This window comes from Oratosquilla oratoria, chromosome 11, assembly GCF_046742065.1.
Source record: "Oratosquilla oratoria isolate Oo_2021 chromosome 11, ASM4674206v1, whole genome shotgun sequence".
Classification (NCBI taxonomy): Eukaryota; Metazoa; Arthropoda; class Malacostraca; order Stomatopoda; family Squillidae; genus Oratosquilla; species Oratosquilla oratoria.
Window position 1 is genome coordinate 3,100,532 of NC_134787.1, and position 22,995 is coordinate 3,123,526.

Sequence of the window (22,995 nt, forward strand, 5' to 3'; positions counted from 1 at the left end):
ATAACTTTATTAATTGACAATTAACGGATTAACGGACTGGTGCCCAGCTCTGCTCCCTTGTATGTACACTTAGTTTACTTAGTGGAGTTCTGAGGTCGATCCTCACAGCCGTAGTGGACTACCGCTGCTGCCAGTCCTGTTGTCTTTCCTCGCGAGGGTCAGTTGGTCTGGTAGTGAGTTTTGAGAGAACCTACTGATGGCAGTGTAGCCTGGCACTGGAGGCTCGTCTGGCACCTTCCGCAGGAACCTGTCCAGTGCATGTTTGAAGCTGTCCACCGAGCATTTAGTTTTCTCTCTCACCTCTTTTGGGAGGGCGTTGAAGATTTTTGGACCCTCATGGCCTAGGCTGGTTGCCAGTAGGGTCTTAATCCTTTCCGGGGCTCTTGATGGGAGAGTTTGTCTCTCACATTTGCGCCCATGCCTTACACTGTGGTATGGCTTGATTGTAGAGGGCGTGGGGTCCGGAACAAGTCCCTCAAGGATTTTCCATGTGTAAATGGCCCTGTATCTTTCTCTCCTCCTCTGTTGAGAGTATAGACCTAGTGCTCCCAGGCGATCCCAATAGTTGAGATCTTGCATCCCTTTGATGTGCCTGGTGTAGTTCCGTTGGACAGCTTCAAGCATCTGGATGTCTCCGGGTTTGTGTGGTGACCGGAGTTGGCTACAATAGTCCAGGATCGGTTGAATAAGCGACTTCCAGAGGGTAAGCACCACTTGAGCCTCTCTTGAGGAAAAAGTCCTTAGGACCCAGCATAGAAATTACGTTCTTTCTTTCCATAATGAGTTATGTCAAAGATTATTATTCGTAAAAATAATTTTGTGTAACGTATTTTGGTCATTGCTATGTAGATTAGCTTTTCTTTCTCTACATAGGGAGTCATATAAATTATTATCATTTCAAGTACTAGTTATTATTTAAAACAAGTTCTGTTCTTAGTTATACTACTTCTTGTTTAAATGCATCTGGATTCTTTGTTTTTTAAGAAGACCACAGTGGAAATAAGTATTATGTGCTTTATTGTGTCATCCTCGCAACTTTATACAGTGTATTTCTATGTGTGTGTATACAATAACAAAATAAAATCTATCAATCTATCTATCTAAAGCAAAACATATCTTTACTTTCCAAAATGTTTTGCTTAGCAAATGTTTTCTGTTTCCATGCGTAAAGATACTATTGCTAATTTAACTATAATCCGCTAAGGAGGTAGAAGTGATTACATTGCAGTGCAAAACAAAGTATAGTATGAATAATAACCAAAACAGTGTTGTGGCAGTATTTTTCAACATTAATGAGGTTTACGCAGAATAAGGCTTTGCAGTATTGACGCTGAGAGAAGATTATTGTATTATATAAAGGTTTTGAAAGCTTAAGGTATGTGTTGAATACAATTGTATTTTAATTTTTGTAGTGTCAAGTGTTTATTTATATAAATCAAGCAAGATGTTTTGGCAGCGTTATTTGTTAGAATTGTATTGTTAAGGTTAGACAAGTTATCATAAAGATAATATTGACTAATCATTTGGTCATAAATGCTGTATTCAGGCATGACTTAATAAGGGGAGGTAGTGATAATTACTATTTACTGTAAACATTAACATGGCTGGGTATTTGACTTGTTCAGATGGGTAGGAATCCTGAAGGTACCATAACCATCTGGCATCTGCAAACAATATTTCCTCCCCCATCTCTCCAGTGCTAAGCATTCACTGTAATTTTTATGCGACCGAAATATTGTCCAAAAGACTCTAAGCACACATTTGATTAGTAAGATAACAATGTCAACAAGAAAAATTAGGTTGTATTAGCTAGGTCAATATGAAAATGGAATTCCTGATATTTGAGCTGAAGTAGTTCTCATGGGATGGAAAAAGTCGCTATGAGTATAATGCAATTTGATTTATCCATCTAGCTGTCCTAGTTCTCGAGATATTGCATTTTGAATGGAATTAAATCGGGCCTATTTTGTCCGAGGAAATCGGGCCGAAACGTGCGGTCTGACTGATCGCCGATCAAACGTAAACAATGACGGTTTTTACTGACAGGCACAATTTTATATAAAAAATTAGCATATGGTTGCATTATTTGACCTATTTTCTATAAGATGTGTGATTTCCATGTAATTTGATCATATAATTACGTTTTTATCCTCTGCAAAATTACCCACCACAGCTACGAATACCGTAAAATTACATGAAAATCACACATTTTAAAGAAAATAATTTGAATAATTCAATTATATGCAAGGTATTACGCTAATAACCCAATAGTAACAAACTTAATAGTGTAGTTTGATCCATACCACCAGTGATCATAGATAGCGGGCAGGACGAATCGTAGCTGTGGTCCGTAATATTACGGAGGATGAAAACGTAACTTCTCTTCGATCAAATTACATGAAAATCACACATTTTAAAGGAAATATTTAAAATAATTCAACTATAAGTCTATTACACTAATAACATAATAGTAAGAAACTTAATAGAGTGAAGTATGGTCCATATCACCAGTGATAGATAAGATGGCGGGATGGATGTTGATGTTGTTATCCGATAATCCGACCCGATAGAAAAAAAAAAACTAATTTTAACAACCAATTTCTCAGCTCTACCGTAACATACTGACTTTATTTTGGTATTAGAATAATCCACGATACTAGTAGTTTTGGTTAATTATGGTCAGTTGCCCGCACAATAAATTTGTTAGCTCATTTTTTACGTTGAAACATATACCAATTTTTGATATACTGCTGAATGCAGGCCGCCATGTTTATCTAATGTTTTTATTGACCGACATGTAACTGATGATGTGAATGTTTGAAATTTATTACGATCGTAGTAAATACACTCACGCAACATTTTTGTTAATTAAATTTCCCGCGGTATGTAAATTTGGCCGTTTGAACGGCGTGCGCATAAAATGACGCGCTATTGTGCTCGTCATCGACGGTGGCGCCTCTGGTGGTGTTTGACCTACCTAGTTGTATTCCAGTACCACATTAGGTTAGGTTATGAATTGTACTAATTAATGCCCAGCAGCAATCAGCAACGCCCGGTAGCGACTGGCGATTTCCCTATGATGCCTGGGCATTGTGCAAGTGTATTTTTTTTTCTTTTTTTCAGTTCCAATGGTTCATATATGAATGATCTGTCTACTAGTGAATTCACGAAAAAATTACTGAATTTAGCAAGAGAAACGACACACAAAGCAGAAAATCCTTTGCTGAATTAAGCGCCCGGACGTGTCGGTGGTTTAGGTTAGGTTAGGTCCTAATCTAACCTAACCTAACCTAACTCCTGGTAATTTAGCCATTTCACATTTTCCAACAACCGAACATAAACAAAGATGGTGGCATTGCCATGGTCCGGGTGCGAAATTCAGCAAAGGATTTTCTGCTTTGTGCGTCATTTCTCCTGCTAAACTCAACAACTTTTTCGTGAATTCACTAGTAGATAAATCATTCATATGATATGAACCATTGGAACTGAAAAAATAGTCTTGCACAATGCCTGGGCACCATAGGAAATCGCCGGTTGCTACTGGGTGTTATTTAGTAGGACTGTAGGTTATTAGTCTTAGGTTAGGAACTATTGGACAACATCAGTTTCATGTTAGATATCTGTGGTTGCATGATTCTGGAATTTTATCAACATTTGATATCCTTAGCTGAGCAAAAGTAGCCAGATAACAACCAGAATGCAAGAGTAATTGCCACCTTTTACTGAAGAGATTAAGATGGATTTAAAAGTGTGTATTAGGATGTTTACCAGTTTCACAGCTGCAATTCTTACCTATAATCTATATCATTAGTTAGCTCTTATCATTCTGAGTATTTTGAACCTCATATATAAGTACTGCAAACTAATAGTAATGTAGGTAGCAATTTTTGAAAAATTAAGATGGACAAACATCTTTATATTTACCAAGAATTAAGTATTTTGAACCCCATATATAATTTCAGCAAATTCATATTAATATTGGTAGTAATTCTTTAAAAAACTGAGAATGGCAAACATTTTTATATTTACTGATTTAATCCCCCTTCATTTCCTGTTGGGTTCCTTATAGCCAAGTAGAATAGACTGCCTGTAGTTAGGATAGATCATGGTAACAATTGTTGCCTTGAGTTTTGTGGAAACCCTACAGCCCCAGTTCTTGGCAGTGATCACACACAGACTGTGTACCTGGATTTAGAGAAAGCATTTGATAAAGTACCTCACAGTCAACATATGTGGAAATTGGAGCATGTTGGAGGACTGAGAGGCAAACTGTTAGAATGGATTAAAGATTTTTTTAAGGGAAAGTTATGCGAGGACAATAGTAAAGGACAAGATGTCAATCAGGAGAGCAGTAACAGAATACCACAAGGTTCAGTGCTTACACCAATAATGATTTTTGTCTGATAATGACATGATGGAAAGAACAACAAGCTATGCCAACATGTTTACAGATGATGCGAAAATCATGAGAAGAGTGAAAAATGAGGAGGACAGTAGAATATTGCCAAAAGATCTAGATACTATTTTTTGGGTGGAGCCAAAAATGGGAAATGAAGTTCAATACCAAAAAGTGCAAAGTACTGGAAGTGGGCAAGTAGCAAAAGACAAAAGGCTATCCATAAACTATTCCTTGGGGAGCAAACAAAACAAAAGCAAAAGAAGACTTTGGAGTGTTGATAAAAGACAACCTGTCACCTGACAGACAAATCAGCAGGATTGTGGGAGAGACATATGGACTGCTGCAGAAGATTAAAGTGGCATTTCATTATATGGATGAAGAGATGATGAAAAAAAGCTCATTGAAACCTTGATACATCCAAGACTGGAATATGCATCAGTAGTATGGTCCCCTACACAGAGTGAAGGATATAAGCAAGATTGAGAGAATACAAAGGACAGCAACCAAACTGGTCCCCAGCCTGGCAGATAAAACATATGAGGAGAGACTAAAGGTACCAGGTCTGCCAACCTTGAAAGATCAAAGAGAAAGAGGTGACATGATTACAGTGTTCAGGTCACTGAAGGGGATAGATTGCACTGATAGAAGAGATCTGATTAAAAATGGGAGGGCTTCAAGAGGTCATGGAAGTAAATTAAAAAAGACCACATGTCTAAAGGATGTGAAGAAATACACTTTTCCTTATAGATATATAAATATGTGGAATAGCTTAGGTGATATAGCCCAAGCTCAAACAATACACAAATTTAAATCTAAATATGATCATTGGAAATCAAATATATTGATTATGTTGGAACCATATGTGAATTTGAGTCTTAAATATGTAAGAAAATTAGGAAAGGTACCACAGGACTGGAAAAATGCAAATATTGTACTAATATATAAGGGAGGAAACAAGGAAGATCCAACCAACTACAGACCAGTCTCCCTAACAAGCACAATAGCAAAAATATGTGAAAAAGTTATCAAAAGTAGATGGGTTAAAATCTGGAGGAAAAAACTATACTGAATCCAAATAAATTTGGATTTGGACTGGGAAGATTGTGTACAACAAACCCGATCTGCTTCTATCATCCATATACAACCATTCTTCACTCACACCTATCCATTGCCCTCTCTCTTCCCTGCTCAGCAGAGATTACCCCTTGCTGATAGCCTTTTGTACCCCATCCATGCATCTCATTTTTGGTTGTTCCCTCAAGTTTACTCCATCCAGCTCTGCTTTCTACACACTTTTTGCCAGTCTTTCTTCACTTGTTCTTTCCATGTATCCAGGCCAACCCAGTAATCGTTCCTTTTACCTTTCGTAATTGCCAGTCTTTCTTCACTCATTCTTTCCATATGTCCAGGCCAACCCAGTAATCGTTCTTTTTAACTTTCATAATTGCCAGTCTTTCTTCACTCGTTCTTTCCATGTTTCCAGGCCAACTCAGTAATCGTTCCTTTCACCTTTCGTAATTCCACATAACTATTCTTTTTCCAGAGTGCCACCATGAGTAGTGGTTTCATTAGTGAAGCAGATATTGCTGAAAAGAGGAGAATTCGTCAGGAAGATTGGCAGTCAAAACGAGGAGAGGAGGACCCTGAAGAAGCTCCTGAGGAACCAGTTGATCACAGATCTTTGTTTGATCGTCTCCAGGAGCAGAAACAGAAGAAACAAGATGAGTGGGAAGAAGCTCACAAGTACGTAGGCTTCTTTGTTTATTTTGTTATTATTATTATTAATATTATTATTTTATTTTGTTTTATTTTATTATTATTGATATTATTATTTTATTATGATTTATTTTATTATTACTAATATTATTATTTTGTTTTGTTTTATTTTATCATTATTTATTTATTTATTTTTTATTAAATGGTTGAAAAAACTTCTATCATTTGTTGTATTCAGTCAGTTAATTTATTGCCTTGCTTCTCTCGTGCAATAGACCTGCAGCCCTAAGCTGTCTGGCAACAGTTTCCAGGTTGGCCCATAAGGAACTCAAGGAAGAAATTTTGCGCTTTTATCTGCAATGGGTATTCACTGTATAAGTGGTGTAATTAGAATTGTACTGGTCTTGCATATGCTTAGTTATGGGTTCGAATCCTGTACTTCTCTCTGATTCCCAACAATGACTACCTGATCCACTCCCACCCATTCCACTTGCATCCACCACTCACATTTCCCTCTTAGCTACTTATAGATAAAGGATCATTCCTGTTAAAATATAATAACTATATAAAATGATTCCCCATATGGTTTATAGTAATGATGATGATATGGTTTAACGTCACACACTCCCCCTATCAGGAGGCTGGGACAGTGCCCCTCACAGAGGGCTTTGTAGCGTGGAATTTAATGAACCATGCCCTTGGTTAATTTTTTTTATTCCAGGTTCAAAAATATGGTAAGAGGGTTAGAAGATGAAGAAGTCGATTTTCTTGATTTGGTGGATCGAACAAAAATGAACGAAGAGAAGAGAGTCAGAACAGAAGAGAAAACCATAATGGAGGAATACAGGTACTTAAGTTGTTGACTGATAATTCACATTTTGATTGATTTATGAAATTTTTGGATTGAAGGCCAAGTGCTGGAGCCGGTAGGATTCACATTTTGTTATGTATGCATAAAAACGATTAATGTAGCTGATGTGCTTGCAGATTCATTACCGTTTTGCATTATTATAAATCCTTCGTAAAGTTTTCTTTTTCACAATATTTTCCACTTTCTGTTTTCTTGTATGATGTTACCATGCTTGTTCAACGTGTCTGTGAGTGGGGTTATATACATACATATACCAAAGGCTTTTCCTACTTTCTATTGTGCAACTAATCTCCATGTGCTCACTTTTCTTTCACCAGTGTGAAATATCTCAGTTGATGTACAATGAAGAAATAATACACTTTCATTCACATGTGTACACACATATACAGCCCAGGAAAATAAATACAATAGGAACTGATACTTTCACTATCATTTGATAGTTACAATAAAACAGGACTAGTGTGAAGTATCCCAGTTGATGTACAATGAAGAAATAATACACTTTCATTCACCATGTGCACACACATTTACAGCCCAGGAAAATAAATACAACAGGAACTCTGATACTTTCAATATCATTTGATACATACATACATACATATACCAAGGCTTTTTCCCCCTTCCAAGGGAGGTAGCCACAAAAGGAAAGGCATAAAAACACTCCCACCCATTTCATCCCTAAATACACTCCACACCCCTCCCACCCTTCCTCTCATCTGAGCACCTCCTGGATGACGGGTCATCCCTGAACCCTGCCCACCGCCCTGGGTCAGAAGCAGTGTCGCAAGACACAGTACATCCACAGCAAGGCCGCTTCATTTAATCGGCGACCCCCCCTCTCCGTCCCCCTTTGCATATAAGGAGAGGACGGGGAGAAATCCCTTCGGGCTGCGTCAAAATTTACTCACACATACTACCCCACCCCCCACCCCCCCGCCTATTCCTCCTCATGTCGTCACAACATCATCCATATACAACCATTCTCCACTCACCTCTGTCTTCCGTCCTCTCCCTTCCTTCCTCAACAGACATTCCCCTCTTCCCCAAAGCCCCCTTCACCCCATCCATCCACCTCATCCTAGGACGTCCCCTCATGTTCACTCCCTCCACATCTGCCTTCCATACCTCTTTTACTAGTCTTTCGTCACTCATTCTTTCCATGTGTCCAAACCATCCTAATATTCTTTCATCAACCCTCTCTCCCAAATCCTTTTTCACCCCTGTTCTCCTCCTCACCTCCTCATTTCTCACTCTACCTAGCCTAGTAACCCCCACCATACTTCTCAGACACCTCATCTCAAACACATTCAAACTCCTTCTCTCTTCTTCTCTTATGTTCCACGTTTCTGCCCCATACAGTGCTGTTGGCACAATCACTCCTTCATACAGTCTCCTCTTCGCATCCATTCCCAAATGTCTATTTCTCATTACACTCTTTAAACCACCAAGGCATTTACTCGCTTCTCTCAATCTACATTCTACCTCCACCTTCACTCCACCTTTTCCTGCTACACTTGCACCCAAGTATCTAAAACTATCCACTTCCTCCAGTCGCTCTCCCTTAATGTTCACTTCCAGTCTACTGCCACTTTCACCCCTTGTACATCTCATCACCTTACTTTTACCCACATTTATCTTTAGCTTTCTTCTATCACATACTCTCCCAAACTCTGCCACCAGCTTCCTCAATCCCTCCTCTGACCCTGCCACAAGCGCAGTGTCGTCCGCAAACAACAGCTGGCTCACATCCCACTTTTCTCCATTTTCTTTAACCATCTCCAATCCCTGACTCACTACCCTAGCATTCACCTCTCGCACCACCCCATCCATGTATAAGTTGAACAGCCAGGGCGACATAACGCATCCTTGACGAAGTCCCACCTTTACTTCAAACCACTCACTCTCTCCATTTCCAATCCTAACACATGCTCTACTACTCACATAAAAACTCTTGACAGCTCCCAAAAGCTTTCCTCCTATCCCATAAATCTGCATAACCTCCCACAGTGCCTTTCTGTCTACCCTATCATAAGCCTTTTCCAGATCCATAAAAGCCCAAAAAACATCTTTCCCCTTTCCTATAGCTTTCTCACATATCTGTCTTACCACAAAGATCTGATCTACACAACCTCTACCCGTCCTAAATCCACACTGTTCCTCACCAATTACTCCTTCTGTTCCTCTCCTAATCCTCTCAATTAAGATTCTCCCATAAGCCTTCCCTACTACACTCAACAGGCTAATCCCTCTGAAATTACTACATTCACACTTGTCCCCTTTTCCCTTGTAAAGAGGAACTATACAGGCACTACTCCAGTCCTCCGGTACTTTACCCTCTCTCCAGCAAACATTAAATAATCTCACCAACCAGTCCACCATCACTGAACCTCCCTTTTTCAGACATTCTGCATGACATCCATCCAGACCAGGTGCCTTACCTGCTTTCATCATCTTTACAACTGCCTTCACCTCATCCTTCCTTATTTCTCCTCCGTTCTCCTCACTCATCACTCTCATTTTCTTCGTATTTCCCACTGCAGCTATCTTTCCTTCCCTATCCTCCTTCACATTTAGCAACTTCCTAAAATATTCTGCCCATCTTCCCCTCACTGCCATCTCTTCCATTATCAACTCTCCATCTGTACCTTTTACCTTTTCTTCCCTACTTGATTCGCCTCCTCTTCCTCTCTTAATTTCTTTCCAAAACATCTTTTTATTACTTTCAAAATTTTCTGTCATACTCCTACCCCATTTCACATCTGCTCTCCTCTTTGCCTCCTTTACCTTTTGCTTTACTTCTCTTTTCTTTTCTTTGTACCTCTCATATGACTCCCCTGTCCTCTTTTGTAACCAATCTGTGAATGCTCGCTTCTTCTCTTCTACAACCTTCTTTGTTTCCTCATCCCACCATTCACTACCCTTTCTTCTATTTCCTCCTGTCCTTCTTGTTCCACACACCATCCTTGCACACTTTAAGACTCCCTCCTTGAACCATCCCCATTCCTCCTCCACACCCATCTCTGCTCTATCCTTTACTCCCTCCCACTCCTCCTTCAGCTTCTTTTCGTACTCCTTCTCCTTTTCCTTTTCATTCAAGGAGTTCACTCTAAGAACCTCCCTACCTTTTGTCCCTTTCCTCCTTCTCCATCTATCCTCCACTCTCAACTTACCTTCCACCAAAAAATGATCTGATATTCCCCCACCCTCTCCCCTTAGCACATGTACATCCTTAACTCTTCCTATCATAATCCTATTTACCACTACATAATCCATTAGCGCTCTATCTACCACCCTTCCCTCCACCACCCTCTCCCATGTGTACTTATGCTTGACTTTCTTCCGAAACACTGTATTTGCTATCATCAACTCTCTTTCTAGACACATTTCCACCATCAACTCTCCACTACGATTCTTTCCTGGAACTCCACATTTCCCAACCACTCCATCGATTGGAGCATTTGACACTCTAGCATTAAGGTCTCCCAGTACTATTACATTGACATTTCTTCCTAAACTCTCTATGCACTCATTTAAATCTATCCAAAAGGCCTCCCTTTCTTCTACACTCTTCTCACTGCCCGGCCCATATGCACTTACAAAGACCCACATCTCCTTTCCCAGTTTCACCTTCATCCACATTATCCTTGAGGAAACCTCCTTCCACTCCACTACCCCTTTACCTATCTCCTCACTTACAAGAATAGCCACCCCTTCCCTCCCTCGCCCTCTCTTCACTCCTGATAACCTCCCACTTACACTCCCAAACATACACTCACCCTTCCCTTTCAACTTAGTTTCACTCAAAGCCAACACATCCAACTTTCTTCTCACAAACATACTACCTATCTCTTCCCTTTTACTCTCATCTGTACCACATCCACGCACATTAAAAGACCCAAACCTTAGGGTGCTGGCCCGAGGCCCGCCAGCACCCCTTATGCCTTCACTTTTGTCTTTAGGATGTGTGCCCCTTGGGGCTACAGGGAGAAGGATGCCTAGTCTCTCTCCCCGTCCCTTTCTTCTCGCCTCTTACGATCCAAGTGGGAAAACTTGGTGGCAGTATTCTTTTCCCCCACCACAGGGAATTCCCCCAATCAGAAAGAGAATACTCAGAGAAATGGTACAGGACAGCAACAAGGGGTTGGGGGACAGCATAACGGAGGGACAGTCGTAGTATAAAAGTGTCATCATTTCTCTATGAACAGAATTTCTTCTATCATAGACAAAATGATGTGTGGCTCTGGTCCGTAGGGGCGCCCCATATAGACCCTAAAGTATCGACTGCATGCTACTTTGCCACAATAACAAGCAGCCAATACCCCAAACTGGGGTATTGATGGTTACAATAAAACAGGACTAGACAACATAAGAAAATTGACATATGAAATAACCCTAATGCTAAAGTTCTGTTGCTGATTTTCTACAGGATAGCAATTAAAGGCAGAACAGATTGGTAGAAGTGTGACATTACCACAAAAAGAGTAGACTAGCCTCTTGTATGTCAAGCTTATGATAAATCCAAGCTGAAGAGTTATACTAGGTGCCTTTTATATACTGGTAGGTGGTAATTGCCAGTTCTCACGTAGACCAAGATGATTTAAACCGTCAATACATTGATGACTAGAACAATGGGGATTGAGGAAGTATGTATGAGAAAAAATTTGACACAACCCAAAGGGATTTCTCCCTGTCTTCTCCCTTTCTGCATGGGGGGACGGAGAGGGGGGGTCACCGAATTTATGAAGTGGCCTTGCTGTGGATGTGCTGTGTCTTGTGACACTGCTTCTGACCCAGGGCAGTGGACAGGATGCAGGGATGACCCATCATCCAGGAGGTGCCAAGATAAGAGGGAGGGAGGAGGGTGGAGGGGAGTGGAATATATAGGAAATGGAATGGGTGGGAGTGGTTTCTATGCCTTTTTCTTTTTGGCTACCCCCCGTGTAAGGGGGAAAAGCCTTTGGTATATGTATGTATGTATGTAGTAAGAGCAGCTAAAGGGGACCGACTACACTGACAGAAGAGATCTCTTGATTAGGGATAGGAGGGCTGTAAGAGGTCACAAAAACAAATTGAGAAAGACAATGTCTAAAGGTTGTGAATAAACAGTTTTCTATCCAGATGCATAAATACTTGGTCTTAGAACAGGGTTTCCCAAACTTTTTCAGGCTGGCGCCCCCTTGGCTTCTAGAATAGACTCCTAGCGCCCCCTACCCCATAAACACATGTGAGCTTTCTTTTTGAAGTGAAAACAACAATATTATAAACAAAATATGTATTTAAAAAACAATGATATAGTACACAAGGTCCCCCCCGATATCAAAGCACCGCCCCCAGGGAAGAAAGGGAGGAGTGGAGGTAGAGGTAAATTGTAGATTGAGAAAAGTAAATGCCTGGGGGATTAGAAAAATGCTATGAGAAATAAGTGCAATTTTAGACAGGTTAACATCTTCAATTTGAGTTAATTGTTAATGCACACATCAGGTTGCCTGATGTACAATGATGCATCATTGTAAAATATAAAGTTACTGCTGTTATACTTATTCTCTTTCACCCAGAATAAATATAATATCATAGAAAATGTGATCAAGCCTGTTCACAGACTACAGGGGTCACTCAGCTATTACAAAATGAATATAATTGGGTAGCCAATGCCAGCATCCTCATATATCCCACTCACGGTTCATGATATATTACATAGGATAGGCATCATCATATTCAAGAGGAGTGAAAGGGACAAATGTAAAGGGTGTAACAGTTGAAGCTGTTTCTCTCAAATTCCAAGCCACCTCACTTTGCAGGTCGCACCTAATTGGGAAAGAGGAGACCTACTAACTATCTATAGAATTATGAAGGAAATGGAAATCTTAGATAAGAATGATTGATTAAAATGGGACAATGGAAAAACAAGAGGAGATGAAAAGAAACTAAAAAAAGATAATTACAGAAGAGATCTAAAAAAAAATAGCTTCCCGCACAGAATAATAGATACTTGGAACAAATTAGACAAAGAAACAGTGTGTGCAAACACTATTCAAGATTTTAAGAAAAAACTTGATGCTGAGAGATACAAAGACGGGTCACCATGAGCATAGCTCCTTTCCCGTATAATACTACTAGGTAAATACAACTAGAACTAAGAATTGTCAGGATAGCAAGAAAATATATTCTGTCTCTGTCTTTAGCACTTTATGGGTTCATACATTTTAACTTTGAAGCAGCTCTATTGGGTGTATCTATTTACCTATTTCTCATTCATTTCAACAATGACATAACTCAAAAATTGAAGATTTTGAGTTATTTATACCACTGAATTTGCCATTTTCTATATTTATTTGTGGTAAGAACGCCATAACTCTATTAGCAAAACTGGCCGCTTGATGTCACTGAAGGCAGTAACGTCATAATTCCAAATTTATTTTTCAAATAGGCAGAAAGCATGTTTATAATAAATGTATTTTTTAATATGAGATGTCATGTACTACATTTAATCATGAGATAAAAATTCATTGCTAAATACCTCGTTTAAAAGTTCCATGGGAGACTGTATTACATAATTAAAAGTTTATTTTGCTTCTCCTGAAAAGTAGCATTTTTTGAGTTATGTCAGTGTTGAAATGAATGATTGCTATATACCAAAGGCTTCATCTTATAGTGTAGGTAGCCATCCAAAGTATGCATCCACTCACATCCATTTAAAAGTTAAACTGCTGTACAGTCGTTACCACGGAAGATATCGCCACTGAAGACAAATATCCAACTAATGAATATATATGCAATACAGTACACACACACAGGCACGCACGCACACACACACAACCCATTTGTTTCCCTTTTATCCAAGTTCCTCATGGATACTGGAAAACTTCATCTTGTCAACCAGGGAACATGGTATATATCCTGTGTATTTAAATAGTGGCATGAAATAAGAATGGTTGTATATGGATGATGTTGTGATTGCATGAGGAGGAACGGGTGGGGGTGGGTGGGGGGGTAGTATGTGTGAGTAAATTTTGACGCAGCCCGAAGGGATTTCTCCCCATCCTCTCCTTATATGCAAGGGGGATGGAGAGGGGGGTCGCCGATTAAATGAACCGGCCTTGCTGTGGATGTGCTGTATCTTGCAACACTGCTTCTGACCCAGGGCGGTGGGCAAGGTGCAGGGATGACCCGTCATCCAGGAGGTGCTCAGATGAGAGGGAGGGTGTGGAGTGTATTTAGGGATGAAATGGGTGGGAGTGTTTTTATGCCTTTCCCTTTTTGGCTACCTCCCTTGAAAGGGGGAAAAAGCCTTGGTATATGTATGTATGTATGTATGAAATAAGAATGTCAGGAAGTGCTAAAACTGGATATGTTGAGGGTTTGGATAAGCCAGTATTGTTGTGTAGAATGTATTTTGGTTGTTTGGATGGACAAAATGAACAACTTACTGATATACTGTAAGATTTATATGTTTTAAAAATTCTTATAAAGCATGTACTTGCAGGGATAATAGAATATGAAACATTTCTTATATATATTTTTTTATCTTTGCAGAAAGAAAGTTACTGAATTAAAGAAAAAGGCCCTAGAGGAGGAACGAAAGGCAGAAATGAAGGTAGCAGAGACAAAGAAGACAGGTCCTAAGAAGAATTCGCAACTTTCTCTGCTTGCAGGAGCTATCAAGAGGAAATCTAGTGATGATAAACCTGCTACTGGAGAGGAGAAGAAACAAAAAACAAGTAATAAACCTTTTCTTATATCTGTGGTATACAGTCGTAGTGATCAGTGTTCTGCCTGCCACACAGATGGAAAGACAACACCCCCATCCCACCCATGCAAGGTGTAGACTGGAGGGGCCAATAACATATATATATATACATGTACCAAAAAGCCTTTTCCCCTTTCTAAGGAAGGTTACAGTAAGTCCTCATTATACGGTACATATGCATTCCTGAAAACCTTACCGCAAATTGAAATTACTGTATACCAAACCCATTATAACATGTAATAATAGGATATGTGTTCCAGCATGTCGAAAGTCACCCCTACAGACATGAAAATACTGTAAATAGGATCGAGGGTTGTACATACATACATATACCAAGGCTTTTTCCCCCTCACAAGGGAGGTAGCCAAAAAGGAAAAGGCATAAAATCATTCCCACCCATTCCATCCCTGAATACACTCCACACCCCTCCACCCTCCCTCTTATCTTAGCACCTCGAGGGTTGTAATTACCAAATACCATAACTGTGAATTTACAAGATAAAGAATTTCCGTATAAGGAGGACTCACTGTAGCCTACCAACCAAGGCATACACCCACTGTTCACCCATCCTTTACCTATCCACATCCATTTCTTTTACCTTTTATCTTAGTTCCTTCTGCCTCCTGCCGACTGCCTGGGTTTGAAGCAATGAAATAAGACACAATACCTGCATAGCATGGTCCAACAGCTGAGGTTGGTTTATCCCCACTGCTTCATTACATGGCAATCTTATCTTTTGCCCTCACTCCTCCCTGCTCAACAGACATTCCCCTTTTATCCAAGGCCTTTTCACCCCTAACCATCCATCCCATTCTTGGTCTTCCCCCTCAAATTCACTTCATCCACCTCTGCCTTTCACATCCTTGTCAATTTTTCTTATCTTGCTTTCTGTGTATGCCCAAACCGTACCAGTATTCTTTGATCAACCCTATCTACCAGCTCCCTTTCCTCCCCCACTCTACCTCCACCTCATTTCTCTGTCTAACCTCATTAACCCTATAACCATTGAGTAGTAAAACTAAGTGACCAAAACCTTCTATTGGAAAAGAACCCTAAAATTCTGGGCCTCATGTTTGATACTTGTATGATTTTTCACTCCATATATCAAGGACCTGATAAGAAAAATCAACAAGAAATCAAACCTATTTAAGTCCATCGCAAGCAGTGACTTTGGACAACAGAAAGACACTATAATAACCATCTTCAAGCAATTCATAAGAACTGCTCTTGACTACACCCCCACAGTATAGTTCCCAACAATCAGCAAGATGAAACAACTTACAAACACTACAGAATGATACAGGATATATCAAAACCATCACAATTGGACACCTACATTTAGAAGCTAAAATCCTCCCCATAGAACACCACATGAAATTGACAGGAACACAGTTTTACACTAGAACACTAAACATCATACATCCATCACACTACATCTCACAAGCACCACCAACAGAATGCAATGAAAAGCTACACCAGCGTCATACTACTCAATCATGTATAACAACCTACCACTTGTACCAACAAAAGATCCACACAAAAATATATACAAATTCGGATCACTAGACAAACAAAGAGAAGACTGTATGAAGGGGTGATTATGCCTACGACACTGTGTGGGACAGAGACTTGGATTCTAAGAGAAGCAGAAAGGAGGAATTTAAATGTGTTTTGAGATGGGGTTTGGGAAGTATGGTGGATGTTATGAGGATGGATAGTGTAAGAAATGGGGTGAGGGGGAGAATGGGAGTGGAGAAGGAGCTTGTAGATAGGGTAGATGAAAGAATACTGTGATGGTTAGGCCACATGGAAAGAATGAATGAGGAAAGACTAAGAAAAAAAGTGTGGAAGGCAGAGGTGGATGGAGTGAATTTCAGGGAAAGACCAAAAATGAGATGGATGGATAGGGTGAAAGGCACTTTGAGTAAAAGGTGAATGTCTGTTGATTGGGGAAGGGAGAATGCAAGAGATAGGTATAAGGGGAGAATGGTTGTGCATGGATGATATTTTGACACAGCCCAAAGGGATTTCTCCCTGTCAACTCTATTTTCTACATGAGGGGAAATGTACTTATGTGCATTTTTGTGTTTCATAATTACTTAAATAATGTGTAAATAAATTGATATTTCTTACTGGAATTAAGAATGGTTTATGTAATTAGTTTCATGTAATCTCCATGTTAAAGATATGTATGACTTAATTTGAAATGTTTCTCTTGCAGGTGAAGAGGAAGAAGATCAGGAAAAGAGCAGTAAATCTTCAGTTCAGAAAGAAGATGGTACTTCTCACAGCAAAGATAAAGCACAAGTTACACAGTATAAGGTTAGCAATGAGAGTAGTCTAAAGTGCATTGCAATTCTACCAGGTCTTGGAGCATACACTGACTCGAGTGATTCAGAAGGAAATGAGGACTCTGACAGTGATGACGATGACTTGCAAACACCTACTCATTCACACCCGAGGGATATCACAGGGAGAGTGATAAAGGTATCTAATAGTCAGTCAAGTTACTGTTAATGTGTTCCTTTGCAAATTGCAATTGTTCCTGGAGCCATTTGTAACTGTTTGAAGATGTCTGGAAAGGAAATGTGTTGCTATTATTTCTGTTAAATTAGATTTATTGTGAATCATTGTATATCATTTCTGTATTCTTCTCCTGCAAGGAGTCAAGGCATGCTTTGACTCAGGCACCTTCCTTACAAAGAGGAAAAGGCCATTGAACATACATTTATCATGGGTAGAGTGAAGGAATTTTGACATGGATGTATATACGGTATGTATACAGTATAATGTAGAGAGATTTGTTGTGTGCTAGGGTTTTTCCTTGTGTTTTTACCTAAAAAAAAAAAAAAATAGTGAAGTTATGTTGTAATACACTAATGCTGTTAATGTAGAGGTTATGCTGTGAGGGGAATTGGAATGGTGTACAAATATGCTGTCTTTGGTACTGCTTATGGAAATAAGTAAATCTCTTTTCCTCTGTTGTCCACTCAAGGCTCTATCTAAACAATGTGAATACCAAGACACACTGAATGAATTTTATGGTGTATTGAAAACCATGCTCAGGCTGGGGTATACCCCACTCCCCATAATTGAAAACAGTTGTCTGGTATTTGACACAATAAAGTCAATATAACATAGTATGGTATTGAAAGAGTTAAAGTAGTTAGCACTTTAAGACTAGATGAATCATCAGAGATATAGTTTTGAGGTAAAGTATTGAGGTTAGTAATGTTATTTGCAATTAGTATTGATTGCATTGAGTACAAGGAGTGTAGAGGATATGGTAAAAGATTAGATCACATACTGGAAAACCCTTTTGTGATGTTATAATTGGAAAGTTTCACTAAATATGGGAAGTGAAAACAAAGGAGTTTTTAATTTTCAATCCTTTATGCAGAAGTGGACAAAGAAATTGCAGTAGAGAGAACAGAAAGTAAATTTTGGTGTACAGATAGATGAAGTTGGTGTAAAGGTGGATGACCTTACAATGTACAGATATGAATAACACAACTTTTCCTTAAGTTTCTGTGACTGGGAACTCACACCCTTACAATGGCTGGCAGTGTTCCTTTGGGCTATCTCACAAATATCTTTGGATAGAAATATTGGACTGATGTCTGTGTCATATTAGTGTATTTACCTAGTTGTATTATACGGGAAGGGAGTTATGTTCATGGTGACCCATCTTTGTATCTTTCAGCATCAAGGTCTTTTCATAAAATCTTGAATAGTGTTTGCACATACTGTTTCTTTATCTTTATTATTCCAGGTATCAAGTACTCTAAGTGGGAAGCTAATTTTTTTTCATATCTCTTCTATAGTTATTCTTTTTGAGTTTCTTTTCGTGTCCTCTTGTTTTTCCATTGTCCCATTTTAGTAAATCATTCCTATCTAGGATTTCCATTCCTTTCATGATTCTATAAATAGTCAGCAGATCTCCTCTTTCTCTTTTCTGTTCCAGAGTTGGTAATTCCAATTTGAACAATCTTTGTATGTTAATTTGGAAAGAGTTGGTGCCAACTTTGTCATTGCTCTTTGTATTCTTTCTAGTACTGGGTGTCCATAGTGTTGCTGCGTGCTCCAGTTTTGGTCTTGTTAGTGAACAAAATGTGGGACTGTTCCTGTGTCACCGGCTGAAAGTAATAGAAGGAGGGGAGTACACCAGCTGTCAGTTCTCCATGTGTGAGAAGATGTAAGAAACAGGTGAAGTTGATAAAGATCTTGGGTTCAGTCCAGAAATTGAATGTCAAGGCTGCATCACTTAATGGGGGTAAGGGGGTTGGAAAATTTTAAGATGGGCAAATCCACTGTCCATTTTGCAGGAGAGGGGAACAATTGCCAGTTAAGAACATAAGAATGAATTGGACTGCAAGAGACCATGTGGCCTACACTAGGCAGTTTCATATCCATTACCACCTATCATCCCCATCCATGAAGTTATCTAACCTTTTCTTAAAACAATAGATTGTTTCAGTGCTCACTACATGGTTACCAAATCTATTCCATTCATTGACCACTTAATTGGTAAACTAGTTCTTGCCTATTTCCTCCTTAGATCTAAATTTGTCCAATTTAGGTCCATTACTGTGAATTCTGCCCTGTCGTCATAAAATGATAACCTTTGCATCCCCCTTGTGAAAGCCATAGATCCATTTCAGTACCTCTGTAAGATCACCCCACATTCTGCATCTTTCCAGAGTGCCTAAGCTATCTTGGTGAAAAAGTTGGGGAAAGGTAGTTGAGATGATAAAGATCTTGAGCCCAGTCAGGAGGCTAAATGACAGCTCCTCAGGTAGTGCACCTCCCTGTAGATGTGTGGTTGTTGGGATTTGAACATAAGCATCAGAGAATAAGTTTCTTCAACACCAATCTTCCTGGACCATCACATGTGTTACAAGTTCCTGTCGGTGGCCCCTAATATATACTATCTAAGAAGTAAATACTCACTTGTCTGTCATTTAGTACCCAGGAATGTTACAGATATTAGGAAACTGTTGGCAGGGAATACACTGTTTTGAATGTAGTGTCATACTGTTAACAGGACACATCATATCAATCACTAATTCAGTCAGTGCTTCAGTTCTTTCTTGCAGGAAACCCATAGCCCCAAGGTAACTGGTAGCATCCTTTGATTTGGCCTATAGATCACTCATGAAATTGTGTACAGTTTCAATCCCCCAAGTTTTGACAAAGGCATTCATGATGAGCCACCTCATAGTGTAGGTGACGTTAGAATAATTGAAAAAGTCTTATTTTGCTAGTACTTGGCAGTGTAGAATTAGGTTATCTATTTGCATTTCATAGCATGTGCTTTGTGAGCAAATGATATCTGTTTTGAGGCTAATTTTAGGTTGATACTGTTTCAGTTCAAAGTGTTGACCAGAGATGGTGTTGGTATAACTTTTGTATCACAGAAGTATTTTTTCACCTTGGCTCAAGTCTAGTGGTGCTTGCTGTAGGATGGCTTTATTTGGTTTGCCTTATAATAAGTTGTAATTTGAATGTGTGTTTCATAGTTTAGTGTAGTTTGTATAAACTTGTCAAATGCTATGATGGGGTTTTCTTTCTATTTGAAATCTGTGCTTATAACTATTCTGGACACAATTAGCTTCTTATTTGCTCTCCATTTTATCTTTTTTGTAAGAAGGGTGAAGTTTACATTTGTATCAAAGGTGAGCCGCTGGATGGTTGAGTATGTGTTCAGTGGTAGGTATTGTCTGTTTAGGAAGATGGCTGACCAGTTCATGGACTTACGTGGGGTAAGTAATGCAACTAAATGTTTTTTAGGAGCATGTACACAAATGGGTGAAATATCATTCAGACTGATTTCACTCCACTGCACAGTGTCCAAGGCAGTACCTCTATCCTGGAGCCTAATTGGAAGAGTGTAGATCTCATATCTTCCTAGTTGTGGGTTCAAATCTCTCACTTCTTTCCAGTTCCTAGCAGTGACTGTTACCTGCCCCAACAGTCCAAGCACATAGGACAAAGGTGATGATGGCTTCGGCTGTAGCTATGTGCCTCCTGGCATAGGTACCTCGCCTATCCTGGAGGACAATGTTACAAAAAAGACGGGGAGTCATAGAGTAATGGATTCAAGGAAGGTAGCAGAAAGGAGGTGGGGGAAGAGAATGCTATCACCAAATCTTTCCACTTGAGTCATAAAAGGCAACAAAAAATGGGACGGGGGATGGGATTAGGAGTCTACTACCTGTAGCCCCAAAAGGGGACATTCCTAAAAAAAGAAGAAAGGAGGAATAGCAGAAATAAAAAGTGATCACCATACTTCTCTAAGTGAAGCTTAGTCTCCAATTACAAAAGATTGCTGTGCGACTCAGGTCTTTGCAGTCAGTACTTATGGAGATGATTAGGATGACTGTCCTTGACATCATCAATCCACATCACTCTCCCACAGACAACACAGTCTTGAACCCAGTTTTCCACTGCAACTCAACTGGCTAATCTCCTACAGCACACTGGATAGAAATAACCACAAACCATACACAGGGTACAATACTCACTACAACAGACAAGATATATGACACATCATTGCTTAGCATGAAATAGTGACTGGTAAACTACCTTTTGGGCAGATATGCATATATAGAATATGCATTAGCCACCACAAAAACATAACTATAAGACTACTCACAAGGTTTCCTTTCATTCGCTTCATTTAACTTGTACAATAAATACACAACATTCCAACACCTATTCCTGATGTGACTTACAAATTCTAATGTATACTGATGGCATTACACTTGCATGCATATACTATAGGCATAAAGTAGCTTCTAGTTACCTACAGACATACACAGACTAGAGTAGTGGGTAACCATATACAGAGTAAAGGTAGCATCAGCCGAATCTTCAGTCATGGTTCTCACTAAAAATAATCACAACCACTGTGCTGAACTATGCCTCATACTAAATAACATATACACCCAATACATACCAGACAAGAATACATGGCATCATGTACAATAATGACATTTGGACCACATATGAAATATTATATAAAAATGTAACACACCTGAATATGCCCAGAACAGTCACAGGTGCAGACTTCAGACAATACACCAGTAGAAGAAACAAGTATACAAACTGTATAGAAGGTTTTTGCTTATGGCATCCTAGCATGGGGAATGCTCAATTTGGACAATGCCACAAATTATAGGTCACAAAACAAGGCACTGCAAACTATCTATACACAAAGAATTTTGTAGATCACCAAAACGCAAATGCTGAAGTTTTGTATTTCCATAGCTATAGATATACTTATCTTCATGGCACATAATGTATAGCATATGCTAACTGACCCACAACCCCCATCATATTACATGAGAGACCATCCACCATCACACAGTTTTCCATACAGATACATAAAGACTTGGAATTGCTTAGAAAACAATATAGCTCAAGTTGGAACAATATAAGAATTAAGATCTGTCTATATTTACCTATTTACAAAGGGCTTTTTCCCCCTTACCAGGGAGGTAGCCAAAGTCGAAAAGCATATACCCACTCCCACCCATTTCATCCCCACTCATTCCACTCCAGTCCACCACCGTTTCCTCCCTCTCATCTTAACTCCTCATGGATGATGGGTCATTCAGTATCCCACCCATTGCCCTGGGTCAGAAACAAAGACACAGCGTATCCACAAAAGACCGCTTCACTTAAAAGCTCTCCTCTTCACCTCATTTCTCACTCTATCCAGCCTTGTAACCCATAACATAATTCCCAGACATTTCACCTCAAACACATTTAAAGGTTTCCTCTCTACCTCGCTTAAAATCCATGTCTCTGCCCCATACAGTGCTGTCGGAAAAATCTCCCCTTCATATAATTTCCTCTTTGCATCCATTCCTAAATGCCTATTTCTCATTACACTTTTTAATCCTCCAAGGCACTTACTTCATCTTTCAGTCTACAATTTACCTCCACCTCCACTCCTTTTCCAGCCACATGTGACCACAGGAAGGCACTTTGGGAGGTTTGCAGATATATGGGATCGGGGGAAAGCTGTTAAGGGCAGTCAAGAGTTTTTACAAGGGTAGTAGAGCCTGTGTCAGAGTTAGAAATGGAGAGAATGAATGGTTTGAGGTAAAAGTAGGACTGTGTCAAGGATGTGTCATGTTGCCGTGGCTGTTCATTGTGTACAAGGATGGGGTGATGCAGGAGATGGGCAGAGGATTGGAGATGGGTAAAGAAAATGTGGGAGGTGAGCCAGTTGTTGTTTGCTGATGACACTGTGCC

The 22,995-nt window shown here is 39.5% G+C and overlaps 1 protein-coding gene across 1 annotated transcript; it reads left to right on the forward strand.

The window, feature by feature from the left end:
- Nucleotides 1–1,194: 1,194 nt before the first annotated feature.
- Nucleotides 1,195–18,103, forward strand: LOC143029570 (PSME3-interacting protein). Its single transcript, XM_076192236.1, has 5 exons — nt 1,195–1,375; nt 5,943–6,142; nt 6,837–6,962; nt 14,520–14,704; nt 16,955–18,103. The coding sequence occupies exons 2-5, from the start codon at nt 5,952–5,954 to the stop codon at nt 17,248–17,250; spliced, it is 798 nt and encodes a 265-aa protein (XP_076048351.1). The 5' UTR covers nt 1,195–1,375; nt 5,943–5,951; the 3' UTR covers nt 17,251–18,103.
- The last annotated feature ends 4,892 nt before the right edge of the window (nt 18,104–22,995 follow it).